Below are 26,710 nucleotides of genomic sequence, written 5' to 3' on the forward strand. Positions count from 1 at the left end.
CAAGCAAGCCGGCATGCATAGGGCTAGTTGTTATCAAGCCAATAATGCAGATGCCGATAACTAGTGAGAAAGCCGTGCCATGGAGCTACAGTAAAGCGATGGTAATGTACAAAGGGAAGGAGGTTGTGGAAGAAGTATGTGAGGCCCAGGGCTTAACTCGTTCGGGAAGGTGTTTTGCCCCCGTAGAGTTAAGAAGGTCCAACCCAGCGGTGGTAAAGAAGCCAGTGACGGAGGAAGAGGTTGAGGAGTTTTTGAAGAGAATGAAGGCACAAGACTACTCCATTGTGGAGCAGTTAAGAAAGACCCCGGCACATATTTTGCTGCTATCCTTATTAATCCATTCCAGCGATCATTGCACAAAATCCTGAACGAGGCCCATGTTCCGGATAAAATCTCCGTAAATCACTTGGAGAGGATAATGCACAAAATCTTCGAGGCAAACTGAGTGACGTTTTCTCATGATGAATTGTCGACAGAAGGTACAGAACACAACAAAGCCCTCTACTTGAGCGTGAAATGCGAAGACTCGATGGTCACCCGAGTATTTATTGATAATGGGTCAAGTGCCAACATCTGTACTTTGAGTACTCTGAACAAGCTGAAGGTTGATCATGACCGGATTCACAGGAACAACGTCTGCGTCCAAGGTTTTGATGGGGGCGGTAATGATACGGTGGGTGATATCATACTGGAATTGACCATTGGTCCAGTCGAATTCATCATGGAATTCCAAGTGTTAGACGTGGCAGTATCATACAACCTTCTATTGGGGCGACCCTAGATCCATGCCGCCAAAGCAGTGCCTTCTACATTGCACCAGATGGTGAAATTTGAGTGGGAGAGGCAGGAGGTAGTGGTGCACGGGGATGACGGTACGGGCATTGTGAGTGATGCCGTTGTGCCATTCATAAAAACTGATGACGACAAAGGTCCATGGGTGTTCCAGTTGTTCAACGTGGTTTCAGTAGATAAAATTTCTGAAGGCGAAGACCTTCAACTTCCCAGGATCGCAGCTGCGACCTTCATGGTAGCCTCGGAAATGCTAAACAGCGGGTTTGTACCAGGAAAAGGTTTGGGGGTTGATCTGCAAGGTATGGTCCAGCCAGTTTCTTTGCCCAAGAACCTGGACACTTTCGGGCTAGGATTCAAGCCTACGGCAGCAGATGTAAGGCGGGCCTGGAAGTTAAAGAAGAAAGTTTGGGTTCTTCCCAAGCCAGTTTCACATCTTTCCAGATCCTTTTCCAGAACAGGTATCGGAAGGTTGTCAGTCCCCAAAATTCTCGGACCTTTGATTGGGACAGACGGAGATTTGAATGAGGGTTTTGAAAGGCTGTTCGTCGATGTCAACATGATAGAAGCTGGAGAAGGGTCCATTAGGGCAGATATACAGTTTGTGGGACCTAAGGCCAATATCAACAATTGGGCAGTTACTCCTCTTCCTACCCGGAGGGAGTCGTGGTAGTGGGCTCTGATTTTTCTTTCTTGTTTTTGGGTTATTCTAGGGTTGTAATCTAGTTTTGTTTTGTATTTGGCAAAGTGTAAAACTCTGTTATCCCGTATTCTAATAAAGTAAAAGCTTTTCTTTTTTATTTTGTTCTAATTTTGTTTTCTTCTTTTCTCTTTCTGAACAGTTCTCTTTGTATTGGTTCTAATGACATGGCATGCACAACGGATCTTCAACCCAGTCTAAAAAATCAATCTGATTCCGAACTAATTGTACAAGAGGTCTATTATGATGATGAATCGGAATACGATGAGGATGAAGCCTTAGAAGAGTTAAATAGAGAGTTAAGCCAGTTTGAAGAGAAATCCAAGCCCAACTTAAATGACACAGAAGCCATCAACTTGGGGGATGCAGATGATATCCGGGAAACTAAAATAAGCATCCACATTGCACCGAATATCAGGGAAGAACTAATCAAAGCACTTATTGAGTTCAAAGACGTTTTTGCATGGTCGTATGATGACAAGCCGGGGTTAAGCACAGATTTAGTGGTTCACAAATTGCCTACTGACCCGACATGCCCTCCCGTCAAGTAGAAATTGAGGAAATTCAAAACAGACATGAGCGTGAAGATTAAAGAGGAAGTAACCATGCAGCTGCAAGCAAAGGTTATTCGGGTCACTCGATATCCTGATTGGTTGGCTAATGTGGTGTCAGTGCCGAAGAAAGATGGGAAGATCAGAGTGTGTGTCGATTACCGCAATTTGAATAGGGCAAGCCCCAAGGACAACTTCCCATTACCCAACATCCATATCTTGATCGATAATTGTGCTGGATGTGAGATCGGGTCTTTTGTAGATTGCTATGCTGGGTATCATCAGATTCTGATGGATGAAGAAGATGCAGAAAAAATGGCTTTCATTATGCCGTGGGGGACTTATTGCTACCGGGTAATGCCATTCGGTTTGAAAAATGCTGGGGCAACGTACATGAGAGCAATGACTACTGTGTTTCATGACATGATACACAAAGAGATTGAGGTATACGTGGACGATATGATCATAAAATCCAAGCATCAGGAAAACCACGTAGCAGACCTAAGGAAGTTTTTCCAAAGACTTCGAAGGTACGATATTAAGCTCAATCCGGCCAAATGTGCATTTGGTGTTCCATCTGGAAAGTTGTTGGGATTCATCGTCAGTCGGTGAGGCATTGAGTTGGACCCGTCAAAGATCAAATCCATCCAACATTTGCCACCGCCGAAGAACAACACAGAAGTAATGAGTCTGTTGGGAAGGTTGAATTATATCAGCAGGTTCATTGCACAACTCACAGCAACTTGTGAACCCATTATTTGGTTACTGAAGAAAGATGCTGCGGTAGAATGGATGGCAGAATGTCAGGAAGCCTTCGACCAAATCAAGGGGTATCTATCAAACCCACCTGTGTTGGTCCCACATGAACCAGGAAGACCATTGATTCTCTATCTAACGGTACTGGAGAATTCGTTTGGTTGTATACTGGGGCAACACGACATTACAGGAAGGAAGGAGCAAGCCATCTATTATCTCAGCAAGAAGTTTACAGTATATGAGGTTAAGTACACTCAACTTGAGAAGACATGTTGCGCCCTAACTTGGGTGGCCCAGAAATTGAAGCATTATCTGTCATCATATACTACTTCTCTCATTTCACGCTTGGATCCACTGAAGTATATTTTCCAGAAGCCTATTCCCACAGGGAGATTGGCGAAATGGCAGATATTACTCACAGAATTCGACATCGTCTATGTGACGAGGACGGCCATGAAGGCCCAAGCATTGGCCGATCACTTGGCTGAGAATCCTGTTGACGAAGAATACGAGCCATTGAGGACGTATTTTCCTGATGAAGAAGTGATGCATATAGATGAGTTGGAAATGACCAAGGAACCAGGTTGGAAGCTCTTCTTTTATGGAGCCGCAAATGCGAAGGGAGTTGGAATAGGAGCGGTACTTATTTCTAAAACAGGACATCATTATCTTGTTACGGCATAACTGCGTTTCTATTGTACCAATAACATGGCTAATTATGAGGCATGCATTTTGGGCTTACGGTTAGCTGCGGACATGGATGTCCAGGACGTCTTGGTCTTGGGAGACTCGGACCTCCTGGTGCATCAAATCCAAGGTGAATGAGAAACACGAGATTTAAAGCTTATACCATATCAACAATGTTTGCACGATCTGAGCAAGCGATTTTGATCAGTGGAGTTCAGACACATCCCAAGAGTTCATAATGAGGTGGTCGATGCTTTGGCCACTTTAGCATCGATGTTGCACCACCCAGACAAAATTTATGTTGACCCATTGCATATTCAGGTTCGTGATCAACATGCTTATTACAACATGATAGAGGAAGAAATGGATGGTGAACCATGGTTTTATGATGTCAAGGAATACCTCAGGATGGGGATATACCCGGCGCAGGCCACCGGAGATCAAAAGAGAGCCATTCGGCGATTGGCAAATGGATTCTTCCTCAGTGGGAGTGTTGTACAAAAGAACCCCAGATTTGGGATTGCTGAGATGTATAGATGCTAGTCAAGCCACGACAGTTATGACAGAGGTACATGCTGGAGTTTGTGGGCCACATATGAGTGGATATGTGTTGGTGAAGAAGATTCTCCGAGCAGGGTACTATTGGCTCGCTATAGAGCGTGATTGTATCAATTTTGTGCAAAAATGCCATCAGTGTCAGATACACGGAGATTTGATTCATTCTCCGCCGACAGAATTGCATACAATGTCAGCACCATGGCCATTTGTTGCCTGGGGCATGGATGTCATTGGACCTATTAAGCCGGCAGCTACCAACGGTCATAGGTTCATTCTGGTGACCATCGATTATTTCACTAAGTGGGTTGAAGCTAAAACTTTCAAGTCGGTAACCAAGAAGGAAGTGGTAGATTTTGTTCATTCCCATATCATCTGTAGATTTGGGATCCCAAAAGTGATCATCACGGACAATGGTGCTAATCTTAACAGCGGTTTGATGAAAGAGGTATGTCAACAGTTCAAGATTACACACCGCAATTCCACACCATATCGTCCCAAGGCGAATGGAGCGGTCGAGCCGGACAACAAGAACATAAAGAAGATACTGAGGAAGATGATAGAAGGATCCAGACAATGGCATAAGAAATTACCATTTGCATTGTTGGGTTATCGCACTACTGTCCGTACTTCGGTAGGGGCAACTCCTTATTTGTTGGTATACGGAAATGAAGCAGTAATACCAGCGGAAGTTAAAATTCCATCCTTTCGGATTGTCGCTGAAGCTGAGGTTGATGATGACGAGTGGGTCAAAACCTGTTTGGAGCAGTTGAACTTGATTGATGAAAAGATATTGGCAGCCGTGTGTCATGGCCAGTTATATCAAAAGAGAATGGCAAGAGCATACAACAAAAAGGTGCGTCCCCAGAAGTTTGAAGTAGACCAGCAAGTGCTAAAACGCATCCTGCCACATCAGGCTGAGGCAAAGGGCAAGTTCGCCCGAAATTGGCAAGGGCCATTCATCGTAACCAGAGTGTTGTCCAATGGCGCTTTATGTTTAACAGATATCAAAGGGAAATGCGTCGACATGGCTATCAATTATGACGCAGTTAAGAGATATTATGTATGATTTCTTTTAATTGTAATTGTTATTTGTTTGTACTTGGCATTTATCGGAGAATGAAATGACGGAGGCAATTCTTTCTTCTATCCAAATACTTTAACCTTTGATTCCCCTTTTGAGCCTTATTTATTCTTTCATGCCCCTCTTTTGGAATCAGTAATGAAAATGAAAGAAAAAGAGAAGAGAAAAATAATGATAATAAAGACAAAAGAAAAGTCACGAGAAAAAAAAACAAAGGAATGGGAACTACGTTTGACCTGATTCCTCAAAGAAGGATACGTAGGTGCCTCACGGCTCGGTCACAGTGTAACAAAAAATAAAAATCCCCAAGCAAGAAAAACTGGGGCAAAAGTTTGTGTTTGTAATTTTGAAAATAAAGTTTGATTCCAAGAGTTGTACTGTTTTACCCATCAAAATTATTTTGAACTTTTGATATCCCTTTTCCTTTTAGCCATACACAAAAACCCATATTGATGTCCAAAAAAGACCTCCCGATCAGTATCCGAGAAGTGCCAAGTCATGCAAATGGAAGTCGGGAATAACACTTTGATCCCCTGCAGAGAAGAGGATCATAACTGGAAATGAATTGATAGCCGAAAAGAATCCCCAGCAGAGAGAGTCATATCGGTAACACTCCAATCCCCAGCTGAAAAATAAAATAAAATGAGAGAGTCTTATCGGTGAAAACCTCCACAGGCACCATAAGGCGACGGAAGTTGAGAGAAATAAAAATGAGAGAGTCTTATCGGTGAAAACCTTCACAGGCACCATAAGGCGACGAAAGTTGAGAGAAATGAGAGAGTCTTATTAGTGAAAACCCCTCGAAGGGCACTATGAGGCGGCAAGGCAAGATTGACGGAAAGGGTCCGCATTTGGCAAAGAGTTGAGTGCTTGTTTATCCCCAGCAAGATGCGGCCGTCCGAAAGATTAATTGATACAAATAGACTGGGTTGGTTAATCCGGAATGCACGACATGATCGTTGGGATCGGTTATATTATTCAGATAAGTTCTTTTCTTTCCTTTTCCCCAGCATTTGTTCAGAAAGACTTCTTCTTTTTCTATCTTTTGAAATCATCACTTTTTCATTTCTTGGTTTAAAGACTTTACCTCCCCAGCAGTTTGTTTTTGAAAAGGATTTTCAGAGCTTACTACCAGTTGCCAAAACGGTGCAAAGCAAAATGCGAATAGGACAGGCCAAAAATAAGGCGGCAAAGCGAAAAGAAGTTTGTTGCAAAACCAAATGATGAATGGGTCTAGATTCCAAGAGGACCAAATTTCCAGGGGATGTTGAGAAGTTAGGGATCAAATTCCAAGAAGATCCCCAGCAGGTTTGCGAGATGCAGGAACAACTCCGACAGATTATCAACCAAGTTCCGCGATGGTCGGACAACACAGAGCGGGGAAGGAAGAGAAAAGAAAAACCATCCCCGGCAGGAATATCATCCCTAGCAAATAATACCATCCCCAGCAAGTTTTGTAATAAAATGCAAAGCAGGGAAAGAAAAAAGAGAAAAAACCATCCCAGCAGAAGTGGAACGACCACTCACCACATTTTAAACTAACAAATTTTTCTTTGATTTGAAGCAGGAAAAGGAAATATTATTGACAGTAGGAAGAAATGGCCACAAAGAAGATTATCAAACTAGGGCAGAAAATTTTCTCTCATGGCAAAAATTTTCTCGAAATTAGATAGCCACTTGGGGAAGAGGAAAGATAACACAAGTTTTGAAGGAAGTGAAATCCCCAGCAGTATACGAGAGAAGGCGATACAAGTTTTAAAGAAAGCAATCTTGGAAGAAGCAAGATAACCCGAGTTTTAAGGGTAGTGGTCCTTGAATCAGTGTCATCCCCACCATTGTTAAAGGGAGGAAAGTAATTAGTCTTGAAGAAGGAAGATAATTCCCCAGCAGTGTTATCCTCGGCAGGTTTCAGAGAAATGAAAACACCAGTTGGAGGGAAGTAATTCCAGTGGAAGGAAAGTACCAGCTTTAAAGGAAGTAGTCTTTGAAGAAGGAAAATGACATATTTTTGAATAAAACACCGGTGTTATCCCCAGCAGTTTTCGGAGGAATAAGCAACCAGTTTTGAGGGAAGGAGTTGAAAGAAGATGATTCAAGTTAGAAGGAAAATGGTTCGGGTGGCAGGAAGGAACAATATCAATAAAACACATTTTTAGGTAGTTGAAGTCAGGAGCCCGCCTGGAGAATGGAGATGTTATATTTTTAGGAAGTAGTTGAAGTCAGAAGCCCGCCTGGAGAATGGAGGTGTTGTATTTTTAAGAAGTTGTTGAGGTCAGGAGCCCGCCTGGAGAATGGAGGTGTTATATTTTTTAGAAGTAGTTGAAGTCAGGAGCCCGCCTGGAGAATCGAGGTGTTATATTTTTAGGAAGTAGTTGAAGTCAGGATCCCGCCTGGAGAATGGAGGTGTTGTATTTTTAAGAAGTTGTTGAGGTTAGGAGCCCGCCTGGAGAATGGAGGTGTTATATTTTTTAGAAGTAGTTGAAGTCAGGAGCCCGCCTGGAGAATGGAGGTGTTATATTTTTAGGAAGTAGTTGAAGTCAGGAGCTCGCCTGGAGAATGGAGGTGTTGTATTTTTAAGAAGTAGTTGAAGTCAGGAGCCCGCCTGGAGAATGGAGGTGTTATATTAGGTAGTTGAAGTCAGGAGCCCGCCTGGAGAATGGAGATGTTATATTTTTAGGAAGTAGTTGAAGTCAGAAGCCCGCCTGGAGAATGGAGGTGTTGTATTTTTAAGAAGTTGTTGAGGTCAGGAGCCCGCCTGGAGAATGGAGGTGTTATATTTTTTAGAAGTAGTTGAAGTCAGGAGCCCGCCTGGAGAATGGAGGTGTTATATTTTTAGGAAGTAGTTGAAGTCAGGAGCCCGCCTGGGGAATAGAGGTGTTGTATTTTTAAGAAGTAGTTGAGGTCAGGAGCCCGCCTGGAGAATGGAGGTGTTATATTTTTTAGAAGTAGTTGAGGTCAGGAGCCCGCCTGGAGAATGGAGGTGTTATATTTTTAGGAAGTAGTTGAAGTCAGGAGCCCGCCTGGAGAATGGAGGTGTTATATTTTTAAGAAGTAGTTGAAGTTAGGAGCCCGCCTGGAGAATAGAGATGTTATATTTAGAAGTTGTTGAGGTCAGGAGCCCGCCTGGAGAATGGAGGTGTTATATTTTTTAGAAGTAGTTGAAGTCAGGAGCCCGCCTGGAGAATGGAGGTGTTATATTTTTAGGAAGTAGTTGAAGTCAGGAGCCCGCCTGGAGAATGGAGGTGTTGTATTTTTAAGAAGTTGTTGAGGTCAGGAGTCCGCCTGGAGAATGGAGGTGTTATATTTTTTAGAAGTAGTTGAAGTCAGGAGCCCGCTTGGAGAATGGAGGTGTTATATTTTTAGGAAGTAGTTGAAGTCAGGAGCCCGCCTGAAGAATGGAGGTATTGTATTTTTAAGAAGTAGTTTTAGTTAGGAGCCCGCCTGGAGAATGGAGGTGCTATATTAGGAAGTAGTTGAAGTCAGAAGCCCGCTTGGAGAATGGAGGTGTTATATTTTTTAGAAGTAGTTGAAGTCAGGAGCCCGCCTGGAGAATGGAGGTGTTATATTTTTAGGAAGTAGTTGAAGTCAGGAGCCCGCCTGGAGAATGGAGGTGTTGTATTTTTAGGAAGTTGTTGAAGTCAGGAGCCCGCCTGGAGAATGGAGGTGTTGTATTTTTAAGAAGAGTTGAAGTCAGGAGCCCGCCTGGAGAATGGAGGTGTTGTATTTTTAAGAAGTAGTCAAAGTCAGGAGCCCGCCTGGAGAATGGAGGTGTTATATTTTTAAGAAGTTAGTTGAAGTCAGGAGCCCGCCTGGAGAATGGAGGTGTTATATTTTTAAGAAGTTAGTTGAAGTCAGGAGCCTGCCTGGAGAATGGAGGTTATTATATTTTCAAGTTGTAGTCGAAGTCAGGAGCCCGCTTGGAGAATGGAGGTCGTAGTAGAAGTCAGGAGCCCGCCCGGAGAGCGAAGGATTACAACAAAGATCCCCAGCATAAATTAAAATTCAGAAGTCGGAAGGAAGGCAACACTAGTCAGAAGAAGGTGGTTCAAGCTTCGAAGGAAAAATAATTCGAAGCTCACAAGAAAGAAATAAGCAGTTCAAATTCGGCAATCAAGAGAAGACTACGAGTCAAGACAGAAAGAAAGAAACATCAGAGGAAACACCAATCACCAAAGACGTCAAAGCAACAAGAGACACAAGAGCATGGCTGAAGATTTAGATAAGATTTTGTAATTCATAGACTATAGTTTAGTCTAGCTTCTTGTTTCCTTTTAGCATGGTGTAATAAGGAGATTGAACAGCAGTGGCAACAGCATGCAGCAGCAGTAACAGCAAAAGGCAGTCCCATGGTAGTTCCAGCTACCAAAACTTCCCGAACTACATTAACCTAATTCCCTTTTTAGCCAGGGATATGTTGGAAACCTTTGAAGCAGAGGTTCGGTTAAATTTTTCAAAAAATGCTTCACACGGAGTAGCCGAACGGGCAAAAAATTGCTCGTATCCGCTCACTTTATCTTTGCACGGAAACTCTTTGTGTTTTCGGGCAAAGAGGGGCCGCTGTGAGCACGTGATTTTTGCCCTATGAGAACTACTCCCAAAAATTCAAAATAAAATAGTTTTGTGTTGTTTGTAATTTATGTGTATTTTGTCTGTGCATGTTTATTTTCTATTTTAAATGAGAAAAATACAAAAATATGTGTTGCATGTGCATTTAGGGTTTAATTTTACAATTTAGGAATTAATTAAACGATCAAGTTTGTTTTACTAAATGGAAAAATCACAAAAAATATGTACTTTGCATTTTAGCATTTAATGTCCAAATTGTGTAATTTTGTCTTCATTTGATATTTAACTTCGTGTGATAGCTATTATTAAAAGTTAACGTTTTAGCTAATTATCAATTTTATAATTAGGATTTTTAGTTGGTAATTAGGAATTAAAAGAGAATAGAAGAAAAGGAAGAAAAAGAGAAAGTCGGACTGGGCCAGTTTTGAATTAAATAGATCAGGCCCAAACCAAAATAACCCCTTTCAGTCCAGTCCAAATACCCTCTTGCCCGGTCCAACCCAGCCAGCTTTGGGGGCGGATGGAACGACGCCGTTTAGGCGTGAAAAATTTGGGCCGTTGATCTCACTTGATCAACGGTCCAGATCACTTTGCCCTCACCCGTAACCCCATACCCGACCCGTGGCCCCGAACCACCCCATCCCCTACTAAAACAAAATGACGTTGTCCCCATTAAGGGAATTAATCCAGGCCGTCAACCTTCATCGATCCAACATACCACATCAAATCCCCACCCCACTATATATTCCCAAACCATACCCCCCCCCCAAACCAAGACCCCTCTCATTCTCTCCCAAACCACGTCTCTTTTAGAGACGAGAAACCCTAATAGCCGCCACCCCATCCCTTCACCGTAAACCCGGCGGCGCCGGCTCCGATGACCGCCAAAATAACACCCCTGAACCTCCTAACCACCCTCAACCTGAATCCTCACTCCGTTCTCCAGCTTCTCGAATCTTCAATCGAAGATTCGAGCAGAACTCGAACATACCCCAACCAAGCCCAAATTCATACACTGGAACCCCACGACCTCCTTTATGCCCGAACCACCTTTGGTTCGAGTCGAATCTGGCTAGAAACACTCGAACCCCAAATCGAAACGTAAGAACCCTAGAAAACCAAAATTGGTTTCAGTCCGAAGTATAAGGGAATTTGGGTGTTTAACTGACCTTAGTTGAAGTGTTCTTAGTTGAGAACACTCGATTAAAGTCTGTTCAACCCCAAACAGTTCGAGTTTGAGTTCGAATCAGGGTCGTCCAGGTCTCGAGTTCCTGAGGTATTTTCCCCTTTCCTGTTTGTTCCATTTTTGTGTTTGTTTATTCTGTTTACTTTAGTTTAGTTTTATTTGACTTTTCATTTTTCTTTTGTTCCATTTCATTTTTCAGTTCGACTGATGGACTATTTGTTTTAACTTGTGGACTGTGTTGGACTGTTATAATAGATTCTAGAATTTATATTTAGTTAAACTAATTAGATGTGTATTCATGGAAGCATGAGAGTTCTATAGCTAACAATCTGATTTAACTTGTGTTGATTGATGGAATCTCAGTTTGCTTTCATACATATTCCACTAAATTGTTTTTCTAGGATATAGTTGATTTTGAAATCAGTATGACGGCCACTTTAAGTTTTATGGCCTGGGATTCATTGTTATAGTTTAGGTGTTGGTAATTCTGGATTAATAGTTCATAGTAGTAGTTAATCGAATTGAACATGCCTTATTAATAAGACTGCTTTGAATCTGCTCGTGGATGTTAGTGAAATCAAATAATCGAGTTGTCTAGTCAAAACTCGATCCCTCATTAGGAATCACCATTAGTTAAACAGGTGGAGTAAGCTGAATTTTAATATGAGATTCGAATGATCAATTGTTCCTTAATTTGAGTAGATAAACGTGATTCTCCCTTCTCATAAATTGTTGAGTGCACGTTAAATAATTTGAAGTTGTTCCAGTGATTCTGCGTTCAACTAGAATTGAAGTTGAGGTCAGTGGTCCACTTTGGACATTTTGGGCTTCGGTACTGTCACAAACGGCCCAGGTCTAGCTTTGACTGCATGTTCATTTGGACCTGGGCCCAGATCTATAGTTGGTTGGCTCTTAGTACACACTTAGATAAGGGTTTATTTATACGGACTGCATTCAGAACCTAAAGAAAATAAAATTTGATTGCGTATGAGTTAAATAGACCCAGGTCTTCTAATTCTTACATAATGCAAAACTAATTAGGATCTTCTTCTTTGTTTTAGAGGCAAATAAAAATAGAAAATTATAGATTGCTTTAGGATTGGTCCTTTAAATAAAAATGATGAGACGAGCCTCGCCGCGTTAAAGTACAAGTTGCGGGGCCCATAATGAATGGTTAAAATAAAACATTTAGAATTCGAGACGGGCTATTTAGCGAATTTTACGGCTTTCCCCTAGAATAACAACGCGTTAACCTCTTTAGGCGCATATTTAATAGTTTACTTTCTTAAACTCGGGTGCGCATTTATGTGACCCAAATCCAAATCTCAATGGAGTCGGAATGTGTCGATAACCACAGGTACATTGATGTGACGTGGTTCGAGATACGTTTTCACAACGTTGAAATTCTCTGTTAAAATAATAAATGATAAAAGGAGTTAAAAGTTAAAATTTGCACATAGGTTCATAATTGTACAAAAATCCGATAATTAAGCCGAATATGACAGTTGAGCGACCGTGCTAGAACCACGGAACTCGGGAATGCCTAACACCTTCTCCCGGGTTAACAGAATTCCTTATCCGGATTTCTGGTGCGCAGACTGTTAAACAGAGTCATTCTTTTCCTCGATTCGGGATTCAACCGGTGACTTGAGACACCATAAATCTCCCAAGTGGCGACTCTGAATCTTTAAATAAAATTCCGTTTTGATTGTCCTTTAATTGGAAAAACTCCCTTTACGTCCCCTCACGCGGGGTGTAGTTGAAAAAGGAGGTGTGACATGGATAATAGCCCTCTTACCTCATATGTCATTAGTTCAATACGATTAAGGAACCATGATGGAATGATCAGAACATTTACAGACGTTTGATATGTATCGGGTTTGAAGAAATATCTCATCTCTATGGGAGCCCTAGAATCAAAAGGGTTCAAAATCATTGCAGAAAATGGAGTAATGAGAGTATGCTCCGGTGCACTAGTGGTAATGAAGGCCAATCGGAAGAACAATAACATGTACCGTTATCGCGGTAGTACAGTTATTGGAACAACGACAGTAACATCCAGTGACGAAAAAGAGGCAGAAACAACCAGGCTATGGCATATGCGCTTGGGATATGCTGGAGGAAAATCCTTTAAAACTTTATCAGATCAAGGATTGTTAAAAGGAGTAAAGTCTTGCAACTTGGAGTTTTGCGAGCATTGTGTCAAAGGAAAACAGACAAGGGTTAAATTTGGTACAGCGATCTATAATACTAAAGGCATTTTGGATTATGTACATTCTGATATTTGGGGTCCTTCCAAAACACCTTCATTGGGTGGGAAGCACTATTTTGTAACCTTTGTTAATGATTTTTCCCGAAGAGTGTGGGTGTATACAATGAAGAGCAAAGATAAAGTGTTGAGAACTTTTCTCAAATGGAAAATGATGGTGGAGAATCAAACAGGCAGGAGGATCGAGTGTATTCACACAGACAATGGAGGTGAATACAAAAATGATCATTTTAATAAGGTCTGTGAAAATGATGGCATCGTCCGACACTCACGATCAGACATACACCACAACAGAATAGAGTGGCAGAACGTATGAACCGGGCCTTGCTGGAGAAGGTACGGTGTATGTTGTCCAATATTAGCTTGGGCAAAGAATTTTGGGCTGAGGTAGTTACATATGCATGCCACATCATTAATCGATTACCATCTACTGCTATTGATGGCAAGACACCATTTGAAAAATGGTATGGAAAGCCTGCTATAGATTATGACTTTTTGCACGTGTTTGGCTCAACTGCATATTATCATGTGACAGAGTCAAAATTGGATCCAAGGGCAAAGAAGGCTATTTTTATGGGGATTACTTCTGGAGTCAAAGGATATCGCTTATGGTGTCCTAAGACAAAGAAAGTAATATTTAGTAAGGATGTTACCTTTGATAAATCTGCTATGGTAAATAAGGTAACAGAACATACCAAATAAAATGAGGGTGCTTCTAAGCAGGTGGAGTTTGAGGGAAAATTTATTTTTCCTACAGAAGAAGCAGAAGAGGAAACAAATGAAGATTATCCTTTAGAAAAAGAGCCAGTAGAGAGAGAGATTCCAACTTAGGAACCTTGACTACAACTTGAATCAATAGCAACCAGTAGACCAAAAATGACAATAACAAAACTTGTTCGTCTTATAGAAACGGTTGCTTGTGCCGCCTCAATTATAGCTGATGATGTTCCTACCACTTATAAAGACGTAGTCCAAAGTTCAAAAGAAGATAAGTGGAGGATTTCCATGAATGATGAAATACAGTCCATTCATCAGAATCATACATGGAGATTGGCCAATCTCCCGAAGGGAAAGAAAGCAATTCGGTGCAAATGGGTATTTGCAAAGAAAGAAGAATTTCCTAACCAAGAAGATGTTCGCTAAAAAGTAAGGTTGGTGGCCAAAGGATATGCTCAAAAGGAGGGAATTGATTATAATGAAGTGTTTTCTCAAGTTGTAAAACATTCCTCCATTAGAATTATGTTGGCTTTGGTAGCACAGTTGGATTTGGAACTAGTTCAGATGGATGTAAAAACTGTGTTTTTACATGGAAACTTGGAGGAGGAAATCTACACGACTCAGCCAGAAGGATTCAAAGTTGCTGGAAAGGAAAATATGGTGTGCAAACTTGAAAAATCATTGTACGGATTGAAACAATCTTCTAGACAATAGTACAAGCGATTTGACAAGTTTATGTTGCGGCAAGGGTACAAGAAAAGCAAATACGATCATTGTGTGTATTTGCGCAAGCTTAAAGATGGTTCCTTTGTATATCTTCTCCTATACGTTGATGATATGTTGATAGTTTCCAAGAATTCGGAAGAAATTGATAAGTTGAAGATTCAACTAAAGAAGGAGTTCGAGATGAAGGAACTAGGTGAGGCAAAGAAAATTCTTGTCATGGAGATAATAAGAGATAGACGTTCAACGAAACTCTGTTTATCTCAGAAAGAATATTTGAAGAGAGTACTACAGCGCTTTGGCATAGATGGAAAGACTAAGCCAGTTAGTACTCCACTTACTCCCTATTTTAAGATAAGTACTATTATGTCGCCAAAAGATGAAGTTGAACAGGAGTATATGTCAAGGGTACCATACGCAAATGTTGTTGGTAGCTTGATGTATGGAATGGTCTGTACGAGACCTGACATTTCACAAGCTGTTAGAGTTATTAGCAGATATATGCATAATCCAGGAAAGGAGCATTGGTAAGCTGTGAAGTGGATTCTACGGTATATTCATAATACTGTAGATGTTGGGTTAGTTTTTGAGCAGGAAGGAAATCAATCTGTAGTTGGATATTGTGACTCAGATTTTGCGGGTGATCTGGATAAACGAAGATCAACTACTGGTTATGTGTTTACTTTTGCAAGAGCACTAGTTAGTTGGAAGTCTACTTTGCAATCAACAATTACTTTGTCTGCAACAGAGGCAAAGTACATGGCTATTACAGAGGCTGTGAAGGAGGCAATTTGGCTTCAAGGGTTGCTAAAAGAGCTTGGTGTTGAACAAAAAAGTATCACAATTTTTTGTGATAGTCAAAGTGCTATTCAATTAGCGAAGAACCAAGTTTATTATGCAAGGACGAAGCACATTGATGTTCGGTATCATTTCGTACGAGAAATCATAGAAGAAGGTGAAGTCACGGTGAAGAAAATTCATACTACGGAGAATCTTGCTGATATGCTGACAAAGGTGGTGACTGCGGTCAAGTTTCAACATTGTTTGGATTTGATCAACATTGTTGAACACTGAAAATTGAAGATGAAATCACAACCAAAATTTGTTACCGAGAGAAAATTGAAGATGTGGAATTTTGCCAAGGTGGAGATTTGTTGAAAATGACAAACTCCCACATCGGTGGGAGACTTAATTTGGGAAGAATTTCTCCCTATAAAAGAAGGCCTAATGTTTAGGATTTAAATACACCTCTCATTTGTCTTCTTATCCTTTTAAGGCATTTATATCTTCTCTCTTTAGTATTATTTCACTTGTATTTTGGAGTGGAATAAAATATTGGTTGTGTCCGAGGAAGTAGGCGAAATTGGCCGAACATCATAAATTCTGGTGTTCCTTTTATTGTTGTTTTATTGTCTTATTTATTATTTGGTGGCTGCCATAATTTTTGGTATAGCAGTTGTGACTCATTCACACTATATACATTTGGCTTTTGCAACACTAGTAGTATTCTTGTGGTTGGTTGAGAGATACTTTCTTTTAGATTGTTAATGTATCTGGTACTTAGCTACCACGTCCATTGTTATTTTTTTTAAACTGCTACTGGAAATCGTTGCTCCTCGACTTTTACTATTTGATGCTACCTTTTCTTCCCTTTTTCCTTATTGTCTTTTGTCTCCCTCTTCCCCCTCTTTCTTCTTCTTCATCCCTTTTCTTCCTTGCCATTTTTTCTTGAGTCGAGGGTCTAATAGAAACAGCCTCTCTATCTTTCTAAGTAGGGGTAAGGACTGCGTATACACTACTCTCCCCAGATCCCACCTGTGAGATTATACTGAATTTGTTGTTGTTGTAGATGTGCGCATTACTTCTTTTTCCTTTGGTGTTATTTGTTTAGATATAAACACTATTGAGTAGAATTTAAGGTATATATATTGACAATATAAATTTTTTATAATTATTGTAATTTAACTTATCATAGAAAGTTATACCATTTTTTCCAAGTTTCCTATTAATGCCTATATTATTTTAAATAATTTATAATTAATTAATATATCAATCTATAAAACTTAAACTCTAAATATTATTGTATATTTCTTGAATCAAAAACAGAAAGACACTAGTAGTATTATTTGAAGAATCAAATATATGCATCCAAAAAATCATATACTTAACAATGGAAACTCGCGATTTTTACACTTGCTCTGTCAGCTAATATGCCAATGCACGATAAACCACAATATTTAAGAAAAAACTTTTAATACGTACTGTAAATAAAAGTGTCTTGCATTTTTTGAGATGTTGTGTTAATTCCACTCATGTGATAAAGAAAAATAAAAATGTTAGGAGAACAACGTTAGCTTGGTACTAACTGCTAGGGGGAGATAACAATTATCCGATAAAATTAATTAAATTGTACGATGCCGTTATAAAAAATTTAAATAATTTTCTTTATAAGATGACAAATGAAAAGGATTGAGTGTAGTTTCCTAAATATAAACAAAAGGAAACCTTCAAATACGTTAGTTGTTACCTAGGAAATTTCATATGAAGTCCAACTTCAAAAGCAAAGACCAATTCTTTCCCCGCGGCAGCTATTTGAAAATCAAAGCTTGTCAAAAAAAATGAGAGGCCATATTTGAAACAAAAATCCAGCGGAGCAGCCGCGGTGGTCCCCACTTTTGGCTGCACGTGAAATACGAGGGACGCGTGAATTCCACCCGCTCGATAGCCGTCGTTGACCAGAGCGTGTAGTGCACTCTCCATAACTGCGAATGGGTCCCAACTCCCATTGTTTTCGAAACTTCCGCTCTAGTCCTTATCGAAAATTCTATTTACAATTTTTAAATATTTTGTCCGGTAAATTCCCTATTTCTGTTTTTGTTCCATCATTGGTAATCCAATTCTGACTTTTGACTTTTGACTTTTTTTTTTTTATTTTTGAAAAATGTTTTAGCTTTTTCTTTCCACTTTTTAGGTTGAGATTATTGAGCTTTTCATTATCTTTTTTTTCTTCCTGAATTCTGAGGTGACAATATAATATATATTGACTTATATATATATATATATATAAGAAGTTCAAACGTAATTTTTTTTCCTTTACCTTTTCTCGAGCTTTTCTTTCCGTAAAACTTCCTTCAAAAATTATCCTAACGGCTATGATCATTTTTACCAATAGGGAAAATGGTCAAATTATTTATGTACAGTTAGAAATTGAATAATCTTATCCTATGATTAAAATTGAACAATATTTTGCCCCTAGAAACAAAAGTTCATATTCGTTCTTGTCACTCAAAGAAAATTATAACATGAGATTAATTTTAAATTATACTAGTCAAAAGTTACGAGGCATTAAAACTTTTATTTTCGGAGAATTTAGATAAGTGAAATTTATCATTTTACGTTATAGCTCGATTAATGACAAGTTAAAATACAAAATGAATTGCTAATGTTATTATAAATGGATTAAAATTACATTGACAAAATTTTCGAATAATATAGAAGCAAGTTTGGACTTTTTTTGCGTACCAATATAATGTTCTCGAACATTAAAAAATAAATAAAAAAATTACTCCACGCAACAAAGTTAAAATGTCCCATATATGAAGATTTTTTCACGATTACAATTAAATGATTTTTATTGTATAATCAATACCTAACTGTAAGCTAGTTCATTTAATGAAGGTAATCTAGAACGTGTTTTTATTTTTATTTTTCCTCTTCATTCTTTTTAGTCAAAGTTGGAGTTTTGAGCACGTCATTGAACTACATTACTAGTCTAGGGGTAGCAACATTAAATTCAAAGTAAATTAATTTCTTGTAAATCACGTTATTTCTAGAGACAATTTCTAGAATCTTCAGAGTATTAATTGAATTTTCTTAAGGGAAAAAAAATTAATGTCACCTCTGACCAAGAGAGAAGTTGTGTTGTCGTCATAGTGAGATTGGAATTAGAAATTAGAACTTGTCATAAATGTCATCAAACTCATCACTATATGTGTCCTCTTATGGTAGCGGATAATCCTTGAGACTAACGTTCAAATCCGATCAGATGACTAGTGAGATTTGCTCAGTTAAGTACCTCTGCCTATAATCGTTAGGTCTTGAGTTCGAGTCACACTGAAAAGAAAGTGTGGAAAAACTATAGATCCTCTTAAATTGGAAAAAAAAAAATCCGCAGAGATAAAATAATTTTTTTATTTACAGAAATGGTAAAATTATCTTTATGTGACCTAGATTATGAGTTCGAACCTTGAAAACAAATACTGATGTTTGTATTAGGATAGACTATCTATATTCAAGGAGATGCGGTCCTTTCCCGAATCCTATATGAATGCACGAAATAATGGCGTATGCACAAACCAATCAAAATAGCAATTTTAAAAAAATATTCTAAAAATAAAGATAAGAAAACCATAATTATGTGTCGATTATGTTAAGAAGAAAAAAGAAGATCCATTTGAGGGGAAGATTTTATAGGATTGTATATGGAACAAGTTGCCAACACAATTCCAACAAACAAATTCTTGATATTGTCTTAATCATAAGGCAATAAAAACTATTTTGTATTTGGTGTTTATACTAAAATATATTAATTTATTATGCATTTATTGAGTTGATGTGATTATAAAATACGAATTACATTAAAGTTTTACTAAGACATGGAAGAAAAAATGATATTGTATAGTTGCTGTAAAAATAATAGCCGAAAAATGTATAACATTTGTTTATTTTTTTGTATATATAATTTTGTATGTTATATACAAAAATTATTCAAATTTTAGACACTTTTCAGCTAACAAGTATAAATAGTTTTTGGCGTTGGCTAAAAGTGATAATACCCCGAAATGAAATATGTAACCCGGAACTAATTCACACAAATTAAAATAACAAGAAATATTTGTTCTTGTTATAAAATAAAGACTATAAAGTAAAGACAAGTATAGAGAGAAACTGTTATATTATTCGAATTCAAACTGATGTACATAATGAACTGAAATCTCTTCTATTTATAGAAAAAAGGAAGCTGTTGTGTAAGCTGCTACTATACCAGATATAGATAATCTTCTATTGAGAGCAATGTTTATCCATAACGGAGTACTGAAAGGATAAGCTTATTATACCCGATATGGATAATCTTCTACCGGGGGTAATGTTTATCCATAACTAGGTATTGAAAGGATAAGCTTATTATACCCGGTATGGATAATCTTCTTCCGGGGATAATATTTATCCATAACTGGGTACTGAAAGGATAAGCTTATTATACCCGGTATGGATAATCTTCTACCGGGGATAATATTTATCCATAACTGAGTACTGAAAGGATAAACTTATTATACCCAGTATGAATAATCTTCTACCGGGGTAATGTTTATCCATAACCGGTATCGAAGTGATAAGCTTCAGAGTACTTAAATAGATAAACATATTTACGGTGGAGTCCCATATGAATAAGCTTTTTCAGGACGCTTATTTACAACGGAGAAATAAATAAACATCCATAATATAATATATTTATAACAGTTTTTACCCTCAAATGCACATGACATACGTGTATAAATATATTTTTTTCCAGAAAAAACGGTTTTGGAGAAAGTGCAAATATGTAGCCTGTAACATTATTTCTATATTTAAAGGTCAAATTTGTTACCAGCACAATTATAGTACTACAATTTAAACATAGAAAATACCGTCAGACACATTGTACAATTGGATTAATTAGCAATGAGCAAATCAGAGAGTATAATCTGATTATTCTTCTCAACAACTCATCATTAAAGGAACAAGATGGCATATATATTTATTGATTTCTTCTAGAAGTGATTAATGCAAGTGTTAATTGAGAGAAATAATTTAATGCTAATTGTCAAAGGAGGCCTACTTATGAAGGAGTTCCCAAAGACCAAAGACTACTCTATCTGTCAACAGCCAACCAATACAATAATACAATTTTTTTTTTCATTTGACAAATATCCCAATTAACATAAGAAAGATTACTTAAAATTATTATAATTTATATTTTTACTTTTTATACTAAATCTTTTTTTTTCTAACTAAGCGACTTTAATTAAGGGTGAAAAGGTCCTAACAATCCGACTAAGCACCTTTGACTACAAGGAGACGTTTGGTATGATGGATAATCAAACATAATCTTGGAATAAAAATTTAATACCACTTTATTCCTTGTTTGGTTACTAATCCTTATCCCATGATTAAAAATAGTATCGGAATAAGTTATACTTGCCAGATGGTGGAATAGTGATCTCATGATAAAGCAATAAAATTAATAATCTCGGGATTGATACAGCATAGTAGTACGAAACAGTCAATAATAAATAATATAAGAATAACTAATTTCAACATAACTAATTCTAATATAACTAAATCAGAATGCCAAAAAAATCTTTTTTCCTAACTATTCGATTATACGCCTTTAATTAAGGGTGATCCTAACTATCTGATTAAGTAACTTTCACAATAAATATTAATCAGTTGTCCACATGTTTTATAATAAAATAAAATAAAGAGGAAAAAGAACAAAACAAATGTAGAAATTTGAAACCAAGACTCACTCTATATATTAACATCAATAACAAAGCCAGCACACCAACATAGACAACTCAATTAGACAAACAGAGCAAGAAGTTGCTTTGCTTAATCAACATTTGTGTTTTTCTATTTTCTCCACCTCTCTGTCACCTTTTTTCTACTTTCAAAATTCCTTTAGCAAAAACTACAAAAATTCAAGAATACAGACATAGTAGAGAGAAGTTACAAAATTCATCACAAAACAAAAAGCTTCAGCAAAGAAGAAACAACAAGAAAAGAAGATAAATACTTACATACATACAGAAAAAAACTTCACCAAGATTAATTTTTTTTTTTGCAATAAAATTCACAAAGATTGAAACTTTTTGCCATTTTGGTTAATGGGGTCTCTCCCAATTGCGGTTTCCGGGACCACCGTACACGGTGGTGGAGGCGGTGGTAGGTGGTGGCAGTGGTGCAATAACAAGAACAATAACAGCAATACCACTAAGAGTAATATTAATGGAAGTAGTAACAGCAGCAGCAGTGATCCTTGTGCTAACTCTTCAGCTTTTGTCTTCTTTTTGGTGTCATTTGTTTGTCTTGCTTCAATTGCTGGGATTTACTGTAGGCTTTTACTACCCCCTAATGTACATACAACACTTTCTTCTTTGGGATGTCATGAGGATAATGAGGGTTCTTGGTCAATTGGCGTTTACTATGGCGACTCTCCTTTTAACCTTAAACCCATTGAAGAGGTAAGAAATTTTTTCCTTTTTGATTTTTTTTTGCTCATTTCTTGGTTTGAATGGTAAAGTTTTGATCTTTTCTGTTTTGGGGTTCTGGAATTTTAGTTTTGAACCTTTTTAATTGAGAATTCTTGGTTTTATGGGGGGTTTGGCTCAAAGATTTAATTTAATTTTTTTTTGGGACTAAAGTTGCTAAGTTTTGTGGGGATTTCATGATTTGTTGAAATTTGTGTTGTGGAAATGTTTTGGCAGGCAAATGTATGGAGGAACAAAAGTGCAGCTTGGCCAGTGGCAAATCCAGTTGTCACATGTGCTTCAGCTTCTGGGGCTAGTTTTCCCAGTAATTTTGTTGCTGATCCTTTTCTTTATGTTCAGGTAATCTTTTTTCCTTTTTTGAAAATTTAGCTTTTATGTCTTGATTCTTGTTAGAAAGTACTCCTTCCGTTCCAACAATTTATGATAACCTATTTAATTGGACACAGAGTTCAAGAAGAAATGAATACTTCTTAAATTTACGGTCCTAAACAAGCCATAACATTTATGTGGCTATAATTCTTTTGAAACTTGTGGTGTTAAACATGTCCGAGTGTTTGTGTGCCTATTGCCTATTAAAGCTTTTCATTAATGATAAAATTGAAAGTTTAAGTTAAATTTTTTCCAAATTTAGAAAGAAGTATTCTTTTTGAAACGTGCTAAAGGAAACATAAAAGTGGAAAGGAGGAGCAGTAACTTACTACTAGTAAGTAGTAATATTTGCTAAGTTCTATTGCTCTATGATAGATTAGCTTTGTTATATTTTTGATAAGCAAATAAGAGGAAGCATCTTTAGCTTTTTCTATCATGCATGTAATCAGGTTGGTGAAAGTATGATGGCTTGTTTGAAGTTTCATTGATGAGACTTTTGTGGACGAGTTGTTTAACTTTAATCATCTATTATCATCATCCTTTGGAGATTAGATGTGACGTTAATGGAACCGAACTATGTCAGCTTAATCACCTGAAACATATAGATTAGTAAGCTGTTGTGTGCTGTTGCAATTATTTAAATTGGCTGATGAGGTCACAGGATTTGTCATTAACACATCCTTTTGGTGAGGAATCCTGCAGTGAAGGAGGAGAGAACTTTAAATCTAGTGCAAGTAGGTTGAGTTATAAAGTAGATATAGGGATGGAAAAGGTTGTAGTTTAGTTCTTTGACATTATCCTTTTGGCTCTTGTTGATGGTGCTTTCCTTGGTTATGTTTATTATTCTGCTCAATGTCAGCATAGGCCGTCCCCAAGTTAATAATGTGCAAAAAAATTGGGATAGAAAGAGAGATAATTAGGGGAACTTTGCTCTTCTCTTTTCATTTTACTGGAGAAAATGGATTTGATGCCTCTGAAGGATAATGACCAATCAGTTTCTAGTGCCTACTAGGAATATAGCCAAAGCCAATGATGTTACATGTAATTAATAAAAATCTGTGGTTTGGTACAACTATGTAGAATTAGAAATGGTCCTCGTACACAGAAGTGCTCTTTTTATCAGGAAATTTGGTGACATGGTGACAGACTCCTCGCTTGTCAAGTGGTTTCCTGATATATGCAAATGAGACGGGAAAAATTGAGTCGTATAAGAATAAGACTTAAAGCGTTACATACTCAGACAGACTAAGGTTGCTTCAAATATTTAAATCCAGGATTTTTGAGTTTCGCTTATTGTAAATATATTGTTTCCTTAGATGTAGCATTTCTCTATCTGAAAATAATACCATATATATGACTTGTCTAGTTTTGGTGCTATATGATATTTTATGTTTGAACTATTTTCGCTGAGGGTTTCTGGTCGTTACAATCTTTAGATTCCTCTCCTTTAGTACATACAGGATCTTGATTGTTGTTTTTCTGTTTGATTACATTGTTCAGGGAGACATCCTTTACCTGTTCTTTGAATCAAAGAATTCAATCACAATGCAAGGCGATATTGGAGTTGCAAGAAGTACTGATAAGGGAGCAACGTGGGAACAGTTGGGTGTTGCGCTGGATGAAGACTGGCATCTCTCCTATCCTTATGTCTTTGACTACAATGGCAACGTAAGCTTTTTACTTCCTCAACTATTTATATGTCATGTAACTCAATTTTGTCTGAAACAACAACGTTACACTTGCGCTATCATTGAAGTCTATTTTTCTTGACGTCGTGATTAATATTTCCTTCATCTGTATTATTTTGTGTAGATCTATATGATGCCTGAGGGCAGTGCGAAAGGGGATCTCCGTCTTTATCGAGCTGTAAAGTTTCCTACAGAATGGAAACTGGAAAAGATCGTAATGAAAAGGCCGCTTGTTGATTCTTTTATAACTCAACATGATGGGAAGTACTGGCTTTTCGGTTCAGATCATAGTGGAATTGGTGCCAAGAAGAACGGTCAGTTGGAGATTTGGTATAGTAGCTCGCCTCTTGGTCCTTGGAAACCACACAAAATGAATCCTATCTATAACACAGATAAGAGCAAGGGAGCACGAAATGGAGGTCGACCATTTTTATATGATGGACATCTTCATCGTGCTGGTCAAGACTGTGGTGAAACATATGGGCGACGCTTACGTCTCTTCAAAATAGAAGTTCTGACTCCTACTGAGTACAAAGAAGTTGAGGTGCCTTTGGGTCTTAAAGAGTCGACGAAGGGACGAAACGCCTGGAATGGGGCCCGCAGTCATCAACTTGACGTGCAGCAACTAAGCTCCGGGGAGTGGGTTGCAGTTATGGATGGGGATCGAGTCCCTTCAGGAGATGTAAATCGACGGTTTATTTTAGGTTTTGCATCAGCTTTAGGTGTTGTGATTCTTGTTATAGTGTTTGGTATGTTACTAGGAGCAGTGAAAGGATTAGTTCCCTTAAGTTGGTGTCCTCACAATGTCGGAAAGAGGAGTGATGTCGCGTTTGATTGGGAAAGATCAAGCTTGTTATCTTCTAGAATGAGGCTATTCTGTAGCCGCTTGAACAGAGCAAGCTCGTCTCTCCGTGCCAGAATAAATCCAAAAACATGCAGTGGAGGGTTCGTTCTTGTTTTAGTATTTGTAGTGACTGTGGTGTTAGTGTGCACCGGAGTTAAGTACATCTATGGAGGCAGCGGTGCACAGGAAGCTTACCCGTTGAACGGTCAGTACTCTCAGTTCACTTTATTAACAATGACCTATGATGCTCGGCTCTGGAACTTGAAAATGTATGTCAAACATTACTCGAGGTGTTCTTCAGTTCGCGAGATTGTCGTAGTGTGGAATAAAGGCCAACCTCCAGAATTGAGTGAGCTTGATTCAGCAGTGCCAGTTAGGATAAGAGTAGAGGAACAAAACTCGCTGAATAATCGCTTTAAGGTAGATCCTTTGATAAAGACACGTGCAGTTCTTGAACTTGATGATGACATTATGATGCCTTGTGATGATGTTGAACGTGGATTTAAGGTATGGCGTGAGCATCCTGAGCGCATAGTAGGGTTTTACCCCCGGCTTGCAGATGGAAACCCATTGAAATATAGGGCTGAGAATCATGCTCGCGAGCGCAATGGTTATAATATGATTCTAACAGGAGCAGCCTTCATCGACAGCAAAATGGCTTTCGAGAAGTACTGGAGCAATGAAGCTGCAGCAGGTAGAGCAATGGTGGACAACCTTTTTAATTGCGAGGATGTTTTGCTAAACTACTTGTATGCAAACGCGAGCTCCACCAGTACAGTTGAATACGTCAAACCTGCATGGGCAATCGATACTTCAAAATTTTCGGGTGTTGCAATTAGCCGGAATACGCAGACTCACTATGGGCTAAGAAGCAGTTGTCTCCAAAAGTTTTCTGAAATGTATGGAAGCATATCAAGTAGAAAATCAGAATTTCACCATCGAAAAGATGGTTGGGATGTATAGCAAGGAGCAAATTTCTAGCATCATAGTTGAAGTTAGTGTTTTTCATTTTTATTTTTTTTGATTTTTGATCTTTCTTTCCTCTTGGTATAATTTTGGTTTTATGATTTTGGTCAGTTTTGTTTACCTCCTGTTGTAAATTTTGCTTTGGGAGGGACTTCAACTTTTGTAAGGCAAATGTACATTAGTTTAGATACATAAGTTGATATAGTTCTGTGTTATCCTTTCTATCAGATTTCAAGATGTACTTTCACCAACATCTATTTGTGATGTGATTTCAAGGCAAAGCAGTACAGTTTCTCTTGAATGTTCAAGATGTAACAACAACGATATAATAAGATAACTGAAGTGTAAGAAATACCAGATAGAAATATAACTCTACTAACAAGAAATATCTAATACTAATGCAATTGGTATGGCAAAGAAATACACTCAACCCACTCATCTTCTACCTCAATACCCTCTTATCAAACGTCATATCTTCAGTAAGCTATTGTTGCGCCATATCTACCTCTAACTCTTCTTATGCCCACCAAGGCCAATCTCTTATACCTCCTAGCGGAAGCATATGTGCCTTTCCTCTTTACATGTCCATACCATGTTAACTTCACTTCTTGCATCTTGTCCTCCACGAGAGCCAAACAAAAAGCTTTTGCTAGCAGTGCTCTAATAAAAAATTACATGAATTATTTGAAAAATAAGTTTTACTATTTTTAACCTCTGGGAAAAAACAAAAGGAGGAGGCACGTTACTATTTTCCCTTTTTCTTTTTCTCTTCTTTGAGGAACGTTCATTAGTCTAGTCAACTTAAATAGGCATCATATATTGACCACTAGGGAAAAAAAATTATTTTCCAAGAAAATGTCGACTGTTTACTACCAACATTTGGGTTGGCCTATTTTTCGAGCAGGGCATCAAATGACATGGAGGATAAGATCAAAGTTTATTACAGTAGT

The 26,710-nt window shown here is 38.2% G+C and overlaps 1 protein-coding gene across 1 annotated transcript; it reads left to right on the plus strand.

Moving 5' to 3' along the window:
* The first annotated feature begins 21,086 nt into the window (after nt 1–21,086).
* Nucleotides 21,087–26,011, plus strand: LOC107771348 (glucosamine inositolphosphorylceramide transferase 1-like). The gene is made up of 4 exons (XM_016590700.2): nt 21,087–21,866; nt 22,110–22,232; nt 23,763–23,930; nt 24,075–26,011. Exons 1-4 carry the CDS (start codon nt 21,510–21,512, stop codon nt 25,755–25,757), a joined length of 2,331 nt encoding a protein of 776 aa, XP_016446186.1. The 5' UTR covers nt 21,087–21,509; the 3' UTR covers nt 25,758–26,011.
* The last annotated feature ends 699 nt before the right edge of the window (nt 26,012–26,710 follow it).

This window comes from Nicotiana tabacum, chromosome 11 (genome assembly GCF_000715075.1).
Source record: "Nicotiana tabacum cultivar K326 chromosome 11, ASM71507v2, whole genome shotgun sequence".
Classification (NCBI taxonomy): domain Eukaryota; kingdom Viridiplantae; phylum Streptophyta; class Magnoliopsida; order Solanales; family Solanaceae; genus Nicotiana; species Nicotiana tabacum.

Coding starts and splice junctions, on each gene's coding strand:
- LOC107771348 (XM_016590700.2), top strand. CDS start 21,510: ATGGGGTCTCTCCCAATTGCGGTTTCCGGGACCACCGTACACGGTGGT. Junction 22,233..23,762: donor ATCCTTTTCTTTATGTTCAG/GTAATCTTTTTT, acceptor TACATTGTTCAG/GGAGACATCCTTTACCTGTT. Junction 23,931..24,074: donor TCTTTGACTACAATGGCAAC/GTAAGCTTTTTA, acceptor TATTTTGTGTAG/ATCTATATGATGCCTGAGGG.